This window comes from Macaca mulatta, chromosome 16 (assembly GCF_049350105.2).
Source record: "Macaca mulatta isolate MMU2019108-1 chromosome 16, T2T-MMU8v2.0, whole genome shotgun sequence".
NCBI classification, from domain to species: Eukaryota; Metazoa; Chordata; class Mammalia; order Primates; family Cercopithecidae; genus Macaca; species Macaca mulatta.
Window position 1 is genome coordinate 60,851,866 of NC_133421.1, and position 18,754 is coordinate 60,870,619.

Below are 18,754 nucleotides of genomic sequence, written 5' to 3' on the forward strand. Positions count from 1 at the left end.
TTGAGCGCAGGAGTTCAAAACCAGCCTGGGCAACATGGCGAGACCACATCTCTACTAAAAATAAAAAATAAGTAACCAGGGGCCAGGCACGGTGGCTCATGCCTGTAATCTCAGCACTTTGGGAGGTCAAGATGGATCACTTGAGGTCAGGAGTTCGAGACCAGCCTGGCCAACGTGGTGAAACGCTGTCTCTACTAAAAATACAAAAAATTAGCTGGGTGTGGTGGTGCACACCTGTAGTCCCAGCTACTTGGGAGGCTGAGGCAGGAGAATCAATTGAACTCAGGAGGTGGAGGTTGCAGTGAGCAGAGATCACACTACTGCACTCTAGGCTGGGTGACAGAGGGAGACTCTGTCTTTTAAAAAAAAAAAAATTAACCAGCTTTGTTGGTGTGTGCCTGTAGTCCCAGCTACTCACAGGCTGATGTGGGAGGATTGCCTGAGCCCAGGAGGTCAAGTCTGCAGTGAGTCATGATTGCACCACTGCACTCCAGCCTGGGTGACCGAGTGAGACCCTGTCTCAAAAAAAGAAGACAACATAGAGAAACAAGAACCCAACGGTGACAGATGGCAGAGGCCTTGCCTATCTGCTCCCTCATCACCCATTCCCACCTCTGACTAACATGTAAAGGTGGGAAAACTAAAACCACACTTCCCAGACTCCTCTTGGGACGCGATTTGCATCCACTGACCAGATATAGCACCATAAGACCTTAATGTGGAGCTGCGTAAAGTGGGGAAAGAAAGGCAGGGCACAAGCACCATCTGTCTTGCCAGCCTTAACCCTGACAGAGGCCACGCCGTGCCAGAGCCCATGGCTGTGGTGGCTGCTTCCTCTCACACCAGAAGCAGGAGCAGCCAATGGATCCCATTCTTCAGTTTGGTCTGAGAAATCCTCTCTGGAACTCCAGCCACTCCCAAGGCTAGAAGTCACGTTTTCTACACACCCTTCCTTCCCCTCCCTCCTTGGGCTCATGTCTGACCTTAAATCTGGACAGGGGGTCCATCAAAGGCTGAGAGCAGCCGCAGTTGAGGGAATGAGGACAGGACACCAAGTGCAAAGAGGGGCTGGGAGGAGGACTCACCTCGTAGATGGGAGCATCGGGTCCTTCAAACTGGAGACCTGGAGGACACAGGGAAAAGGAAAGAAAATGGCTCGTGAGAGACACCACAGCTCCCCGCTGCTCTTGCCAACCTCGTGGACTCCTGCACATCCTTGAGGGCTCCCTCAAGTGTCACTTCCCACCCAGAGTGTTTGCTGACATGTGCTCCTCTCCCCAGGCCTCTGTTAGGTGTTGTTTCATGGTCTTTCTCAAACCCCAACGGTTCTAAAACCTCTGATGCCCATCCTCAGCTTTGGAGGCTGTGAATTAATTCCGTTCCTTCTGGGAATCTGTGTTACTGAAAGGGAGGAACTGGTGGATGAATAATGAGTCATCTTGTATAAGGCACCTGGAGTAGCCAAACCCATAGAGACAGAAAGCAGAATGGTGGTTGCCAGGGGCGGGGGAGAGGGACAGTGGGGAATTCAGTTAGAGAAGAGAGTTTCAGTTGGGGATGATGGAAAAGTTCTGGTGGTGACTGATGGTTGCACAACAACATGAATATACTTCGTGTCACTGAAGTATACACTTTAAAATGGTTAAAATTGTTAATTTTATGTTTATATATAATGTATTGTAAATAATGTTAATATAATATATATGTTTATATATAGTACTAATGTAACATATATTTCTATATAAAATATATATACTTCTATATAACATATACATTTTTATATATGCTATATATGTTTCTATATAAAATAGATATACTTCTATATAACATATATACATATATATATATATATATATATTTTTTTTTTTTTTAAGACAGAGTCTCACTCTGTCACCCAGGCTGGAGTGCAGTGGTGCAATCTCAACTCACTGTAACCTCTGCCTCCCGAGTTCAAGTGATTCTCCTGCCTCAGCCTCCCGAGTAGCTGGGACTACAGGTGTGAGCCACCACACTCGACTAATTTTTGTATTTTTAGTAGAGATGGGGTTTCACCGCGTTGGCCAGGCTGGTCTCAAACTCCTGACCTCAAGTGATCCACCAGCCTTAGCCTCCCAAAGTGCTGGGATTACAGGCATGAGCCACTGTGCCAAGTGCGTTATATATATTTTACCACAATAAGAAATGAATCATCCAAAATGAAAAACAATTTTTAAGATGGCTATTCAAGAACACTAGTGCTTGACTCCAAATGCATTTACTTTAGAATCTATCTCTGTTCTCATAGTAGGACTAATTCAAATTTGAATTCAAATACATCCTCTCTATGTGGCCTTGATAACTTACTAAACTCTCACCTCTGCTTCCCTGTCCCCTTTGTCCCCTGTCTGGGACCCTGCCCTTCCTTCTGTGTGGGGCGCGCCATCTGTTGATGTCCCGCATACCCCTGTGTCTCGGGCACTCATTCTCATCTCACCTGTTTGAGGTGTGGTTTGTGAATTTCAGATATCTGTCATGCTACTCAGTGCTGGACCTAGAGAGAGCTAGGCTGGGTCCATGAAGTATGTCAGATCCCCAGGTGTCACCACACCCAGACCTTACTTGGAGGTCTTTTCTGGAGCTTGCGGGTTTCCGGGGGCTATTTGCCTCAAGATGCCAAGAGCCCACAAGCAGAAGACTTCACTGGACAGCCCCACAGAATCCAACATCTCTGCACTGGGAGGGGACGTCTGTGCCTGCAGGCTCATCCTTCTGGTCCCTCTGATAATATTCCACTTTACTCTGATGAGGGATGTGATGCTGAACTAGAGGGGTGTGTAAAAATCCACCATGGAGGGCAGTTTTAACCAACAGAAATATTCTTTTCATAGTGCACTCCCGGCCAGGCTTGGTGGTTCATGCCTGTAATCCCAGCACTTTGGGAGGCCGAGGTGAGCAGATCACCTGAGGTCAGGAATTCGAGACCAGACCAGCCTGGTGAAAACCCGTCTCTACTAAAAATACAAAAAATTAGCCAGGCGTGGTGGCGGACGCCTGTGATCTCAGCTACTTGGGAGGCTGAGGCAGGAGGATCATTTGAACCCGGGTGGTGGAGGTTGCAGTGACTCGAGATCATGCTACTGCACTGTAGCCTGAGAGATGGAGCAAGACTCCATCAAAAAAAAAAAAAATCACATCAAGCTTCTTGCCTTGTGCTGAGTACACAGCAGGTACCAATGAATGCCTACTCCATACTTTTATTTTTATTATTTATTTATTTATTTATTTATTTTTGAGACAGTGTCTCACTTTGTCACTCAGGCTGAAGTGCAGCGGCACAATCTCTGCTCACTGCAGCCTCGACCTCCCAAGTTCAAGCAAGCCTTCTGCTTCAACCCCACAAGTAGCTGGGACTACAGGTGCCCACCGCCACATCCAGCTAATTTTTCTATTTTTTATAGAGACAGGGTTTTGCCATATTGCCCAGGCTGGTCTCGAACTCCTGAGCTCAAGCAGCCCACCCACCTCAGCCTCCCAAAGTGCTAAGATTATAGGCAGGCACCAGCCACAGCACCCGGCCCCTTTTTTGTTGTTGTTTTAAGAGACAGCAGGATCTCGCTCTGTCACCCAGGCTGGAGTGTACTGGCAACATGATAGCTCACTGCAGCCTTGAACTCTTGCCTTGGCCTCCCAAAGTGCTGGGATTACAGGCATGAGCCACTGCACCCGACCTCTCCCTCCTTTTGCCTAAGAAGAGTGAGAATGTTGTCTGGGGCCTCTCGGGATGTGGATGTACTTACCCGGAATGGGAACTGTGTGTAGGGGCATCACCTCCACTCCGTGGACCGGGTACCCAAAGGGGAGGTTGGGCTGGGCCAGCAGGGGCAGTGGGCGGGGCAGCCCTTCTCTGCAGGAAGGAGAACAGAAACATCAGCAGCTGCCCTGATTCTGGTCCCTGGTTTGTTCTCAAAGTGGTGCCTGTGCACAGAGCCTTGCCCTGACAATGTGGAGAAATCAAAATTGGGTTGTCCCTGTCTCCCTCCATTCTCACCCCACCGTCCTTATTTCCTCCCCTCTTCTGGCCTCCACAAAGGTACTGAGGTAGTTTATAACAAAGCCTTTTTTTTTTTTTTTTTTTTTTTTTTTGAGATGGAGTCTCGCTCTGTCACCGAGGCTGGAGTGCAGTGGCACTATCTCGGCTCATGCAACCTCTGCCTCCCATGTTCAAGCGATTCTCCTGCCTCAGCCTCCTGAGTAGCTGGGATTATAGGAATGCACCACCATGCCTGGCTAATTTTTTTTGTATTTTTAGTAGAGGCAGGGTTTCACCATGTTGGCCAGGCTGGTCTTGAACTCCTGATCTCAAGTGATCCACCTGCCTTGGCCTCCCAAAGTGCTGGGATTACAGGCATGAGCCACTGCGCCTGGCCTCATTTTTGTTTTTGAGACAGGGTTTCACTTTGTTGCCTGGGCTGGAGTATAGTGGCACAATCACAGCTCGCAGCAGTCTTGACCTCCCTGGCTCAGGCAGTCCTCCCATCTCAGCCTTTTCATAGCCAGGACTACAGGTACATGCCACCAAGCCTGGCTAATTTTCAAAAATTTTTTGTAGAGATAGGGTCTCACTGTGTTCTCCAGACTGGTCTCCAACCCCTGGGCTCAAGCGATCCTCCTACCTCAGCCTTCAGAGAAGCCAGGACTATAGGAGAAAGCCACCATGCCTGGCTAACAAAGCACATTTAAAAAAAAAAAAAAACCATGACCAGCATAAAAGAAGAAATAAAATTATCAGATGGTAGAGACCCACCCAGCTGCAGCAGCTAAACACCAAAGTCACATCTGAACTTCATGGGAACCAGGATAAAAAGCTATTGACAACCATTACATGGTCCTTACTGCCCAAAGGAAGAAGTAGACCAATTCCTGAAGGGAAGTGGAATTTCTCCTACCACTGAAATAAAAAATAAACTAAATCACAAGAAAGTGTATATGGGAGTAATTGTTGTCACAATATTTTTAGAGCAAACAGAGTAACTATTTTTACGGATTACAAATGTGAGCCACCACGACAGGCTGATAACAATCTTTAGTCAAAAGCAAGCACATAGCACAATCCAGCAACATTAGTTTTTTGAGGGACTAAGGTATAATGGTTGAAATGTTAGCCTTCGGGACTCAGTTTAACCAGGAGATCATTTAATTACCTTGAAAAAAAAGATTAGACCATCATAGTGAATACTTACGGGAATATGAAAAAGACAAAATTTTTAAACGGTAAAGAACATAAACAGGCAATTAACAGAAGAGGAAATACAAATGGCAATGAACATATGAAACATGCTCAGCTTCAATCAGGGAAATGTGAATTTAAAAAAAGAACATGGAATACCTTTCTCATTAAAGTTTGAAAATTTGATGATAGCAAGTGTTAGGTGTACGTAAGGTGTGACACACACTCTTCATGAAAGTGTGAGTTTACACAAGCCCTCTTGAGGGAAATTTGGCAATATCTATCAAAAATAAAAAAGGCATACCCTGGGATCTAGCAAGTAAGATGCTAGGTGAAAGGAGAAATGCTTGCATGTGTGAACAATAGGACAAGCATAAAAATGTTCATTTCAGCACTGTTTGAAATGAACATCCTTATACATGTAATTTTCTTTTTCTTTTTTTTTTTTTTTGAGACGAAGTCTCGCTCTGTGGCCCAGGCTGGAGTGCAGTGGCTGGATCTCAGCTCACTGCAAGCTCCGCCTCCCGGGTTCACGCCATTCTCCTGCCTCAGCCTCCTGAGTAGCTGGGACTACAGGCGCCCGCCACCTCGCCCGGCTAGTTTTTTAGTAGAGACGGGGTTTCACCGTGTTAGCCAGGATGGTCTCGATCTCCTGACCTCGTGATCCACCCATTTCGGCCTCCCAAAGTGCTGGGATTACAGGCTTGAGCCACCGCGCACAGCCTCTGTATTTTTCTTTTCTCTGAGACGAAGTCTCACTCACTCTGTCACCCAGGCTGGAGTGCAGTGGTGCGGTCTCGGCACACTGCAAACTCCACCTCCCGGGTTCAAGCAATTTTCCTGCCTCATTCTCCTGAGTAGCTTGGATTACAGGCACACGCCACCATGCCCGGCTAATTTTTGTATTTTTTGTAGAGATGGGGTTTCACCATGTTGGCCAGGCTGGTCTCGAACTCCTGGCCTCAAGTGATCCACCCACCTCGGCCTCCCAAAGTGTTGGGATTACAGGCGTGAGCCACAGCGCCTGGCCCTTATATATGTCTTAATGAAAAAGGAAATAATGTAAATATAATGTAATTTTATTGTAAATAATATAAATGTAAAAATGAAGGTTTTTCAACAATCTACCTTTCAATAGGGAAATGGCTTAGTAAAATGCAGCATATTCATATTCATAGCTATATTGCAATTAAGAGGGATGAACTAGATATATACATAGCTCTTAAAAACATTTCATACTTCTTTCCAGTTCTGGCCCCGGACCCTGCAGCCGCCGAGATGTTGACACCTAAGAAGAACAGGAATGCCATTTATGAACTCATTTTTGTTTTTTTTTTTTTTTTTGAGACAGGGTCTCGCTTTGTCGCCAGGCTGGAATGCAGTGGCGCCATTTCAGCTCATTGCAACCTCCACCGCCTGGGTTCAAGCAATTCTCCTGCCTCAGCCTCCTGAGTAGCTGGGACTACAGGCAAGTGCCACCACGCCCAGCTAATTTTTGTATTTTTAGTAGACTCAGGGTTTCACCATGTTGGCCAGGATGGTCTTGATCTCTTGACCTCATGATCCGCCGGCCTCGGCCTCCCAAAGTGCTGGGATTACAGGCGTGAGCCACCGCGCCCAGCTCTATTAACTCCTTTTAAAGGAGGGAGTCACGGTGGCCAAGCTTCTTGTCATGAAAGTCATGCAGTCTCGGGCCGGGCGCGGTGGCTCACGCCTGTAATCCCAGCACTTTGGGAGGCCGAGGCGGGCGGATCACAAGGTCAGGAGATGGAGACCACGGTGAAACCCCGTCTCTACTAAAAATACAAAAAAATTAGCCGGGCGCGGTTGTGGGCGCCTGTAGTCCCAGCTACTCGGGAGGCTGAGGCAGGAGAATGGCGTGAACCCGGGAGGCGGAGCTTGCAGTGAGCCGAGATCGCGCCACTGCACTCCAGCCTGGGCGACAGAGCAAGACTCCGTCTCAAAAAAAAAAAAAAAAAAAAAAAAAAAAAAAAAAAAGAAAGTCATGCAGTCTCTCAAGTCCTGAGGCTTTGTGCAGGAACAGTTTTCCTGGAGACATTTCTACGGGTACATTACCAACGAGGGTATCCGGTATCTCCACGATGACCTCCATCTGCCCCCCAAGATTGTGCCTGCCACCCTACACCACAGCTGTGCAGAGACTGGCAGGTCTCCGCCTAAAGGTTTGGAGGGTGAGACACCTGCGAGACCCACAAGTGGGGAAGCCAATAGCCTGCTGTCAACAAGAGAGCCAAGGTTGAGGCTGCATCAACAACCAAATTCCAGTAAGAGGCAGATTTGGTCGTGGACGTGGTCAGCCACCTCAGTAAAATTGGAGAGGATTTTTGTTTTGTTTTTAGCTTTTCTTGAGACAGGGTCTCACTCTGTCACCCAGGCTGGAGTGCAGTGGCACAATCTTGGCTCACTGCCACCTCCACCTCCCAGGTTCAAGCGATTCTCCTGCCTCAGCCTCCTGAGTAGCTGGGATTACAGGTGCCCACCATCACACTCGGCTAATTTTTGTATTTTTAGTAGAGACAGGGTTTCACCATGGTGGCCAAGCTGGGTTTCTGACCTCAAGTGATCCGCCTGCCTCAGCCTCCCAAAGTGCTAGAATTACAGGCATGAGCCACCGCACCCAACCAGAGGATTATTTTGCATTGAATAAATTTATAATCTGAAATATATATATATATATGTATATAATTGAATGAAAAAAACAAATTTCAGAGTGATTTGTTTTTATGGTACCAAGTATACTAAAACACACAAAAAACCAACAGTATATGTTTATATGGATATATACACATACACACATATATATAACATACATGTATATAACAGTATTTAAAAATAGTGTGGAATAATACATACCAAATTCATAATGGCAGACTCTTTAGCTGGGTTTACAAGGGAACCTATCATTTAAGAAAGGGATGAGGATGGCAGTGGTAGTGGTCAGGGGAGTGGGTTAAAATGGACTTTTTCTGGCCAGACACTGTGGCTCAGGCCTGTATTCCCAGCACTTTGGGAGGCTGAGGTGGGTGGACTGCTTGAGCTCAGGAGTTTAAGACAAGCCTGGGCAACATGGCAAAAACCCATATCTACAAAAACTACAAAAATTAGTCAGGCATGGTAGCATGCACCTGTAGTCCCAGCTATTTGGGAGGCTGAGGTGAGAGGACTGCTTGAGCCCAGAAGGTGGAGGTTGCAGTGAGCCGAGTTTGCACCACTGCACTCCAGCCTGGGCAGCAGAGGCAGACTTTATCAAGAAAGAAAGAAAGGAAAGAAAGGAAAGAAAGGAAGAAAGGAAGGAAGGAAGGAAGGAAGGAAGGAAGGAAGGAAGGAAGGAAGGAAGGAAGGAAGGAAGGAAGGAAGGAAGGAAAGAGAGAGAGAGAGGGGGGAGGGAGGGAGGAAGAAAGAGAAACAAAGAGAAAAAGAGAGAGAGAGGGAGGGAGGGAGGAAGGGAAAGAGAACAAGAAAAGAAGAAAAAAATGAACTTCTTCTTAGAGGAGCATTACACATGCTGCTTTTTAATGGAAGTATAATACAGCACTAACACACAGGATCAGATTGACCAATCAGCCTCAACTGAGTCAGAGATCTCATCTAGTATCAAGCTCTACTCATAATTTCAAGGATACAGACAAGAGGCACAGACATCCTCTTAATTAGTCATCCTATATGGATCCCTGGGTCATTCCTTTCACATCAGTCATGCATTCTCTGGAGGATAAGATGTGGTCTCCAAACGCAATTTTGCCAGATTACCTCACCCAACATATAAAGAAGCATGTAAATTGCGAAATATCTCCTGTATATACTCCAGAGATTTATATAGCTTATGTGACATTGACCAGGGAGCAAATGATTCTGGGTTATTTATCATATGTAATTTCATTAGCTGAAGACATCCTGCAAGAGCAGTGCCAACCTTCAGGGAATCCCTAATCTAAAGAAGGAGAGAGTCCAGCCTTGGAAGTACCAGTCTAAGCGAGGAGACATAGCCCTTGTAAGCATGAACCTTCCAGTCTGATGGAGGACTGTTTAGCTCTCATAGAGCCCTTGGACTGATTGGAAAACTACAGTCTCACCTTAAGGAGCCCTCAATCAGACAGGAATGTTTAGACACATGGCTTAGCTAGAATTTGGGAATCCCTACAGAGCAGTCAGCAGTGGAAATTAAGAAAAGACAGTGTTGGGCCAGGCATGGTGGCTCACACCTGTAATCCTAGCACTTTGGGAGGCCAAGATAGGGGGATCACTTGAGGCTAGGAGTCCAAAATCAGCCTGGGCAACATGGGGAAACCCCATCTCTATAAAAAATACAAAAATTAGCTGGGCGTGGTGGTGTGCACCTGTAATCCCACTACTCGGGTGGCTGAGATAGGAGAATTGCTCGAGTCTGGGAGGAGGAGGTTGCAGTGAGCTGAGATCATGCCATTGCACTCCAGCCTGGGCAACAAGAACAAAACTCCATCTTAAAAAAAAAAAAAAAGAAAGAAAAGAAAAGAAAATAAAAGAAGAAGTGAGGCAACGGGTTCATGCTCATGGAATTCACTGGTCTTACCATATTCCCCATCATCCTGAAGCAGCTGGATTGATAGAACGGTGGAATGGCCTTTTGAAGTCACAATTATAGTGCCAACTAAGTGACAATACTTTGCAGGGCTGAGGCAAAGTTCTCCAGAAGGCCATGTATGCTCTGAATCAGCGTCCAATATGTGGTACTGCTTCTTCCATCGCCAGGATTCACGGGTCCAGGAATCAAAGGGTCACCATCACCCCTAGTGATCCACTAGCAAAAGTTTTGCTTCCTGTTCCTGCGACATTATGTTCTGCTGGCTTCGAGGTCTTAGTTCCAGAGGGAGGACTGCTGCCACCAGGATACACAACAGTGATTCCATTAAAGTGGAAGTTAAGATTGCCACCTGGACACTTTGGGATCCTCCTACCTTTAAGTCAACAGGCTAAGAAGGAAGTTACTGTGTTAGCTGGGGTGACTGACCCAGGCCATCAAGATGAAATCAGTCTACTGCTCCACAACGGATGTAAGGAAGAGTGCACAGGGAATACAGGAGATCCATTAGGGTGTCTCTTAGTATTACCATGCCCTGTGATTAAGGTCAATGGGAAACTACAATAGCCCAATCCAGGCAGGACTACAAATGACCTAGACCCTTCAGGAATGAAGGTTTGGGTCACTCCACTAGGAAAAAAAAAAAAAACCATTACCTGCTGAGGTGCTTGCAGGTACCAGCTGCAGAAATGAGGACTGTAATCGTCATGAGTATTTCCTCCTTCTTTTGTTAAAAACATGTTTGTGCATATACACACTTGTACTAAGAAAATATCTTCATTTTATTTCCTTTCCTTTGTCATGTGACATAAGATTTATTGACTTCATATCAGATTCTAAGTATTGTTAACTTTATGTAATAGTATTTGGATTGGGGATTGGTGCGTTTCTGGTTGTATGAAAGATAGTTGTATTATGTTAGGCATAATTATGACCTTATGATTGTCTTTATTTGAAGATTATGTATGATCTCAGGAGATGTGTATGGGTTCAAGTTGACAAAAGGGTGGACTTGTGATGGTTAACGCTAAATGTCAACTCAATTGGATTGAAGGATGCAATACTGATCCAGGGTGTGTCTGTGAGGGTGTTGCCAAAGGAGATTGATATTTGAGTCAATGGGCTGGGGAAGGCAGACCCACCCTTAATTGGGTGGGCATCATCTAATCAGCTGCCATCAAATATAAAGCAGACAGAAAAACGTGAAGCGACGAGAAAAGCCTAGCCTCCCAGCCTATATCTTTCTCCTGTGCTGGATGCTTCCTGCCCTTGAACATTGGACTCCAAGTTCTTTAGTTTTGGAACTTGGACTGGCTCTCTTTGCTCCTCAGCTTGCAGACAGCCTATTGTGGGACCTTGTGATCATGTAAGTTAACACTTAATAATCTCTCTCTCTCTCTCTCTCCCCCCCCGCCCCCGCCTGTTGGTTCTGGCCCTCTAAGAGAACCCTGACTAATACATGGGGTTTCACCATGTTGGCCAGGCTGGTCTCAAACTCCTGACCTCAGGTGATCTGCCTGGCTCGGCCTCCCAAAGTGCTGGGATTACAGGAGTCAGCCACCACGCCCGACTGGAGCTAGGTATTATTAGCATCCCCATTTTACAGAGATTAAGCAGCTTGCCCAAGATCACCTAGCTGGCAGGTAGAGGATGCAGGACCTGAATGCAGCCAGTCAGCTGCGGCAGCACTGTTAACTACCAAGACCAGATGCTCCTCACATAGCTAGGCGCACCAGGGTTGAAATCCATGCCAGCATCTCCTGTGTATTCCACTGGCTGTCCAGCTTTCAACACCTCCTGATGGAGACAGTGCCTCCATCTGTCTTCTGGGGAGCTTTCCATTTGCATGTAATTTGGAGGGTAGTGGCTACTATAATTTGAATGTGTTCCCCAAATTTCATGTGTTAGAAACTTAATTCCCAAATTCGTATGTTGTTTGGAGGTAGGGGCCTTTAGGAATTAATTAGGATAAGGTCATCAGGTAGGGACTCCATGATGGGACTGGTGGTTTTTGTTGTTGTTGTTGTTGTTTTGAGATGGAGTCTCACTCTGTCACCCAGACTAGAGTGAGTCCAGTGGTCCGATCTCAGCTCACTGCAACCTCTACTTCCCAGGTTCAAGCGAGTCTCCCGCCTCAGCCTCCTGAGTATCTGGGACTATAGGCACTCACCACCACACCCGGCTAATTTTTATATTTTTAGTAGAGATGGAGTTTCGCCATGTTGCCCAAGCTAGTCTCAAACTCCTGACCTCAGGTGGTTCACCTGTCTTGGCCTCCCAAAGTGCTGAAATTACAGGCGTGAGCCACCTTGCCCAACCAAGCGACTGGTGGTTTTATAAGAAGAAGAGGAAGAGAGACCTCAGCTGATGCATGTGCTCTTGCCCTCTCAATACGTGATACCCTCCACCATGTTATGATGCAGCAAGAAGACTTCACCAGATGCCAGCACCACGCTGTTAGACTTCTCAGCCTCCAGAATCATAAGCTAAATAAACTTAGCTTTTCTTTATAAATTATCCCGTCTGTGGTATTCTGCCATAGCAACAGAAAATGGACTAAGGCAGTGGCTAGCTTCAAAAGTCAAACCTGGAGGGGTCTGATGCACCCTTTCCCTTCCTTTCCATTCATGAGTTAGGCTCAGTTAATTGAGCACTAAGGTAGTGACCTGGGGACAGTTCATTGCAGAAGCACCAACAATATGGGGACCAGATGGCCCTGGAGCCTGACCAGTTCTTCATGCTCCTTTAGTTCTTACCTGATTTCCCAGCCTGGACATCCTACCACCTATGGGTTTGGTAAGGCCCCAGCATCCTTCTAACAAATTCCCTTTTGATGTAAGTCATCCAGAATCAAGTTCAGCCCTATTTATTTATTTATTTATTTATTTATTTATTTATTTTGAGACAGAGTCTCACTGTCACCCAGGCTGGAGTGCAGTGGCGTGATCTCGGCTCACTGTAAACTCTGCCTCCCGGGTTCATGCCATTCTCCTGCCTCAGCCTCCCGAGTAGCTGGGACTACAGGCGCCCGCCACCACGCCCAGCTAATATTTTGTATTTTTAGTAGAGACAGGTTTTCACCATGTTAGCCAGGATGGTCTCCATCTCCTGATCTCATGATCCGCCCACCTCGGCCTCCCAAAGTGCTGGGATTACAGGCGTGAGCCACCGCGCCCGGCCAAGTTCAGCCCTTTTCTTGTTTTGTTTGTTTGTTTGTTTGTTTTTGTTTTGTTGGTTTGTTTTTGTTTTGTTTACTTTTTTCTTTTTTCTTTTTTTTGAGATGAAGTCTCGCTCTGTTGCTCAGGCTGGAGTGCAATGGCACAATCTCGGCTCACTACAACCTCCACCTCCTGGGTTCAAGTGATTCTCCTGCCTCAGCTTCCCAAGCAGTTGGGATTACAAGCGTGTACCACCATACCTGGCTAATTTTTGTATTTTTAGTAGAGATGGAGTTTCACCATGTTGGCCAGGCTAGTCTTAAACTCCTGACCTCAAGTGATCCTCCCACCTCAGTCTCCCAAAGTGCTGGAATTATAGGCGTGAGCCACCGTGCCCAGCCAAGTTCTGCCCTTTTCAACCAACAATCCTGGTTGATACACCTGAGTGTTGACACTCCTTGTAATCTAAAACAAAATGATACACTCCTTGCATATAGCACAGGGATAGTATGCTCTCAACATATAAGTGAATAAAATAGGGCAACTTGGTGATGACTACAAAATCACCTGCTATGATGGCCTGGGTGCATGGAGGCTGTACCACCAGATATTTCAAACTATCTCCATTCCTTTTGCTTTTTGTGTTTGTTTTTGCTTTTGTTGGAGACAGAGTTTCAATATGTTGCCCAAGCTGGAATGCAGTGGTGTGATCACGGCTCATTGCAGCTTCAACTTCCTGGGCTCAAGTGATCCTCTCACTTCAGCCTCCTGAGTAGCTGGGACTACAGGCGTGTACCATCATGCCTGGCTAATTTAAAATTTTTTTTGGTAGAGGTGGGATCTCACTATATTGCCCAAGCTGGTCTCAAACTCCTGGGCTCAAGCTATCCTCCCATCTTGGCCTCCCAAAATACTAGAATTACAGACATGTGTCACCAACCCCAGCTTTTTGTTGTTGTTATGAAATGTTTTATACATACAAAGTTTTGGAAATCTTCATTTAAGGATGATTTCCTCAATTCCTTCTTTTTGTTTCATTCCTAATAGTTCCTCCCAGGGACCCTTGCAAGAGAGAGAATTCCTTCCTGCTTTTTCTCTTAAGACTCACACCCTCAGGACATGGGGAGAGCTTTTGTTCCATCTCAGAACCCAAGAGCCTTCATGGCCTGCATTACCTCCTCTGAAAGTGTTCAAATTCAGCCTGTCTCCTCACTTTCACTGCTGGGAGGTCGCTCTGGTCATAGGCATCCTGAAAGTTGTAACTTCCCCGCTCTTTGTTGGCTTCACATTTGCACTGATTTTTCGGGAACAGCCTGAAACAAGCAAGAGGATTGTAAATATGGATTGGGTGGGTAGGCTGGTGGGTGAGAGGAAACCGGAGTCCTAATCCAATGTGTAGTTTACTCTGAAAATCTTCTTTCCTACACCCAACTGTTCTGAGATGATGAGACCCTGGAATCCCCTGCACTGGCCCCTCACAGAGACAAAAGGACAAAGGGAGGGAAGTAGGGACAGAGAAAGGCTGAAGACTCTTCCTCTTGAATTATCCCCTGCACCTAACTTCTTTAAATCTGAGAGCTACATGACTGTCAGTTGTATCTCACCCCACCATGAAAGGAGGGCAGAGGGACAGAGAAGCAGCATCTTTTCTGCGGTTTTGATCAAAAACTACATGCTCTCCAAAGTTTGCAGGGATTTTACTGGGTGCTATAGAGGACATAGACTGGATCCTATAGACCAAGCCCTATCCTGGCTTGCAGTAACTTGCGCATTCAGCACAGGTTTAGAAAAGCAAGAGAACCATCTGTACAATGGTGCCAGTACTCCAGAGGAGGAGCAAGGAAGATGTGTGCACTAAGGTGAAAGAAAGAACACTCAGTCTCTCACCAGATTCCATCGTAGGAAAAGAGGTTCCTGAGATGTTCCTCAGGCAGAAGCTTCAGCTTCCGGACATCCGGGGCAGGACTTGGGAGCTCTGGCTTGAGGCTACTGAACACTGCTTGAAGGAACGTGCTTCCGAACATAAAACCAGCAACGCCAAGTCCCAAGATTATGACTAATATCTTGAGGAGCCACAGAAATCTCGAGCTGTTGGGACACAAAAGAACAGATTATGTTAAAATCTTTTTTATTGATTATGTAATGTATATGAGACTGATAACTTCAGGAAAAATGTAAGCTAAGCATATAGCTTATATTGATCACTAAAATTGATTTCTGATAAACAGAGGAGGAAAGAATCAAGTTGCAACAAAGGGACTTAGAAAAATTACAAATAAAAGGATGGCCAAAAAAAAAAATCCAGCAAAAAAAAAAAAAAAGGTTAGAGGCTGGGCACGGTGGCTCACGCCTGTAATTCCAGCACTTTGGGAGGCCAAGGCGGGCAGATCATGAGGTCAAGAAATCGAGACCATCCTGGCCAACATGGTGAAACCTGGTCTCTACTAACAGTACAAAAATTAGCTGGGCATGGTAGCGCATGCCTGTAGTGCCAGTTACTTGGGAGGCTGAGACAGGAAAATGGCTTGAACCCAGGAGGCAGAGGTTGCAGTGAGCCAAGATCATGCCACAGCACCCCAGCCTGGCGACAGAGCGAGACTCCTTCTTAAAAAAAAAAAAAGGTTAGTAATGCTAATGTCAGCATAGCTAAATTCAAGGCAATAAAAAAAAGAGTATTAAATAGGACAAAAAGACCACTTACAGTGATCAAATGCATGATACCAAAACAGATAGCCATGAACTTTATCCACTAATAATAGCATTAAAGTATACAAAGAAAAAACGGCAGGGTATGAAAGAAGGATCAGAAATACAAAGATAGTTAGAGATGCTGACATGTCTAACTTGATCAAGTCTCAAAAATATTTTAAAGCAGCAGAACAACAAAATGATGTAATTTGTATTCTCTTAAAGAGCTCTTGAACATTTATAAAAATTGGCCACATATTAGGACACAAAGAAAACTGTAATAAAGTAGAAATAGTTCAGATCATACATTTTGACAACACAATTCAAATGTAACCTGGCCAGGCTTAGTGGCTCATGCCTGTAATCTGAGCACTTTGGGAGACCGAGCCAGGAGGATCACTTGAAACCAGGAGTTCAGGACTGGCCTGGGCAACAAAGTGAGACCCTGTCTCTACAAAAAATTGAAAAATAGCCAAGCACAGTGGCATGTGCCTGTAGTTCTAGCTACTCAGGAGACTAAGGCAGGAGAATCCCTTGAGCCCACGAGTTCAAGGCTGTAGTGAGCTATGATTGCACTACTGCATTACTGCCTGGGCAACTGAGACCCCATCTCTAAAAAAATAATAGGCTGGGCATGGTGGCTCACGCTTGTAATCCCGGCACTTTGGGAGGCCAAGGCAGGCGGATCACTTGAGCTCAGGAGTTTGAGACCAGCAACATGGTGAATGTCTCTACTGGAAAAAAAAAAATAGCTGGGCATGGTGGCCCAGGCCTGTGGTCTCAGCTACTTGGGAGGCTGAGGTGGGAAGATTACTTGAGCCCAGAGGGCAGAGGTTATAGTGAGTCAAAGTTGCACTACTGCACTCCAGCCTGGGTGTCAGAGGGAGATTGTCTCAAAAAAAAAAAAAAAAAAAAAAAAAAAAAAAAAAAAAAGGCCCACTGCCATTATCTAACATCGTCATGGAAGTGCTAATCAATGCAGGTAAGATTAGCTTATGGAATAAAAAGATAAATAATGAAAAGGGAAATAAAAAGTATTATTTACAGATGAAATAACTACATATTCAGAAAACTAAAATGTATTAGATGAGAAACTATTAGTAAAATTTTAGTAGGGTATCTGGTGACAAAATATAGTAAAAAATTAATAATAATAATTATCTAATGACCACTTAGTATGTTCTAGACCACCTGCCAAGAGCTTTATATGCATTATCTCATTTAGTCCTCACAAGAGCATAACAAGAGAAGTTTTACTTTTTGTTTTTGTTTTGTTGTTGTTATTTGTTTTGTTTTGTTTGAGACAGAGTCCTGCTTTGTCACCCAGGCTGGAGTGCGGTAGCGCAATCTCAGCTCAATGCAACCTCCACCTCCCAGGTTCAAGTGACTCTCCTGCCTCAGCCTCCTGAATAGCTGGGATTACAGGTGCCCACCACCACGCCCGGCTATTTTTTGTATTTTTAGTGGAGACGGGGTTTCACCATGTTGGCCAGGCTGGTCTCAAACTCCTGACCTCAGGTGATCTGCCTGCCTCAGTCTCCCAAACTGATGGGATTACAGGCATGAGCCACCACGCCTGGCCGAGAGAAGTTTGATTACTCCACCAATTAACAGATGAGATAGCTGAAGCTAAATGGGAAAAGTAACCTGCTCTCTTGGTTATGACGGATGCAGAATTCAAAAGCAGACCACACTTTTAGCCACTACCCTATAGAGGTTTCTATAAGCCAACAACTCAGAAAACATAATGAAAGCAGAAATCTGCTTCAAATGAACAACACAACACAAAATGACCCAGGCAGGCAGATACTTAAGAAGAAACATGTGGGACTTATGTGGCAGACTCTTAGGTGGCCCATACGATCTTGATCTCTTGGGCACTTAGCAAAAGATTCTTGGTTTTCAGCATTCAAGATGTGCCTATGGGTGGTACCAACTGACATTTCCTGAAATCATGCAGTCTTGAGTTATAAATCTTCTTTAAATCTATTGCCATGCTAGAATCTTGTTAATATATAGGAAATTTAGAGAGATTAAGTACCAAAATGGCCTGCCCAATACTTGTATATTTTTAGTATCATACTGAACTAAAATCCCTGGAACTAGGAGCACTCTAGACCTTACATGGTTTATTCCTCCCGTCATTTCAAACATTGAAAGTGGGGCCTATCTGATTATTTGCCTGCTCACTGTATGTTTATATCTACTGCATTTGTACTAGTATACATCAGATTTGTGCAACCGCTGATTTTTATTGGATTGTAATCAGGTCTCACAGTGATCATTTAACATCTTCCTATAAGTCTCATCTTGTGCTGTTATGGATTTTCATTTTGAAAATCTACACTGTATGGAAGCACATGTCTTTAATGTCTCCAGACATTACATTTCATCAAATGCTTAAATTTTAGTGGGCAACTTAACAGGGCCCTCCCTGTTAAGTTCTGAAAAAGAATGGGAGGGAACAATTAAATATTTTTGGTAAAATGTGGTTTTTGTCTTGTGCAGAATATGTAGAATATACCTTTTAATTTAGTAAATACGTTTTAAAAGGAAACAGTGCTCTGTTATCACACTGCCTTAGTCTGTTTTGTGCTGTTTTGTGCTGCTATAACAGAATACCTGAGACTGGGTAATTTACAGAGAACAGAAGTTCATGTTCTGGAGGTTGGGAAGTCCAAGATCCAGGGGACACATCTGGGGACCTTCTTGCTGCATCATCCCATGGTGGAAGGTGGAAAAACAAGTGAGTGCGTGTGAGAGACAGAGCAAGAGGGGGCTGAATTTGTACTTTTATAAGGAATCCACTCCTACTATAATGAGCCCGCTCCCATGATAATGGCATTAATCCATTCATGAGCACAGAGCCCTTCTGGCCTAATCACCTCTTATAAGGCTCCATTTCTTAACATTGTGTAATTGGGGATCAAGTTTCCAGCACATGAACTTTGAGGGACACATGCAAACCATATTATATAGCTAAAGCAATTTCATAAGATTTCTGAACAACTTGTAATTTTTGAAATACCTATTGGAAGTCGTTTACAGCTATTTTGCTTAAGTGTGATTTTTCCTTTTCTTGTCAATCTCTCTTTGGCAAAAAAAAAAAAAAAAGAAAAGAAA

General features: G+C 45.0%; 1 protein-coding gene across 5 annotated transcripts in view; it reads right to left on the reverse strand.

Annotated features, from left to right (window-relative positions):
• The window catches only part of B4GALNT2 (beta-1,4-N-acetyl-galactosaminyltransferase 2), a 39,880-nt gene that overhangs the window by 15,476 nt on the left and 5,650 nt on the right, over positions 1-18,754 (reverse strand). For 3 of the 5 annotated variants that reach the window (XM_015119344.2, XM_077971251.1, XM_077971249.1), the window contains exons 2-5: positions 14,831-15,031; positions 14,119-14,256; positions 3,777-3,883; positions 1,086-1,123 (exon numbers count right to left, since the gene is read on the reverse strand). In XM_015119344.2, coding sequence (XP_014974830.1) covers positions 1,086-1,123; positions 3,777-3,883; positions 14,119-14,256; positions 14,831-14,967 — 420 coding nt within the window. In that variant the 5' untranslated portion in view covers positions 14,968-15,031. Of the gene's footprint in view, positions 1-983; positions 1,124-3,776; positions 3,884-14,118; positions 14,257-14,830; positions 15,032-18,754 lie in introns of all 5 variants that reach the window. The other 2 variants (XM_077971250.1, XM_077971252.1) reach the window with 1 other exon arrangement.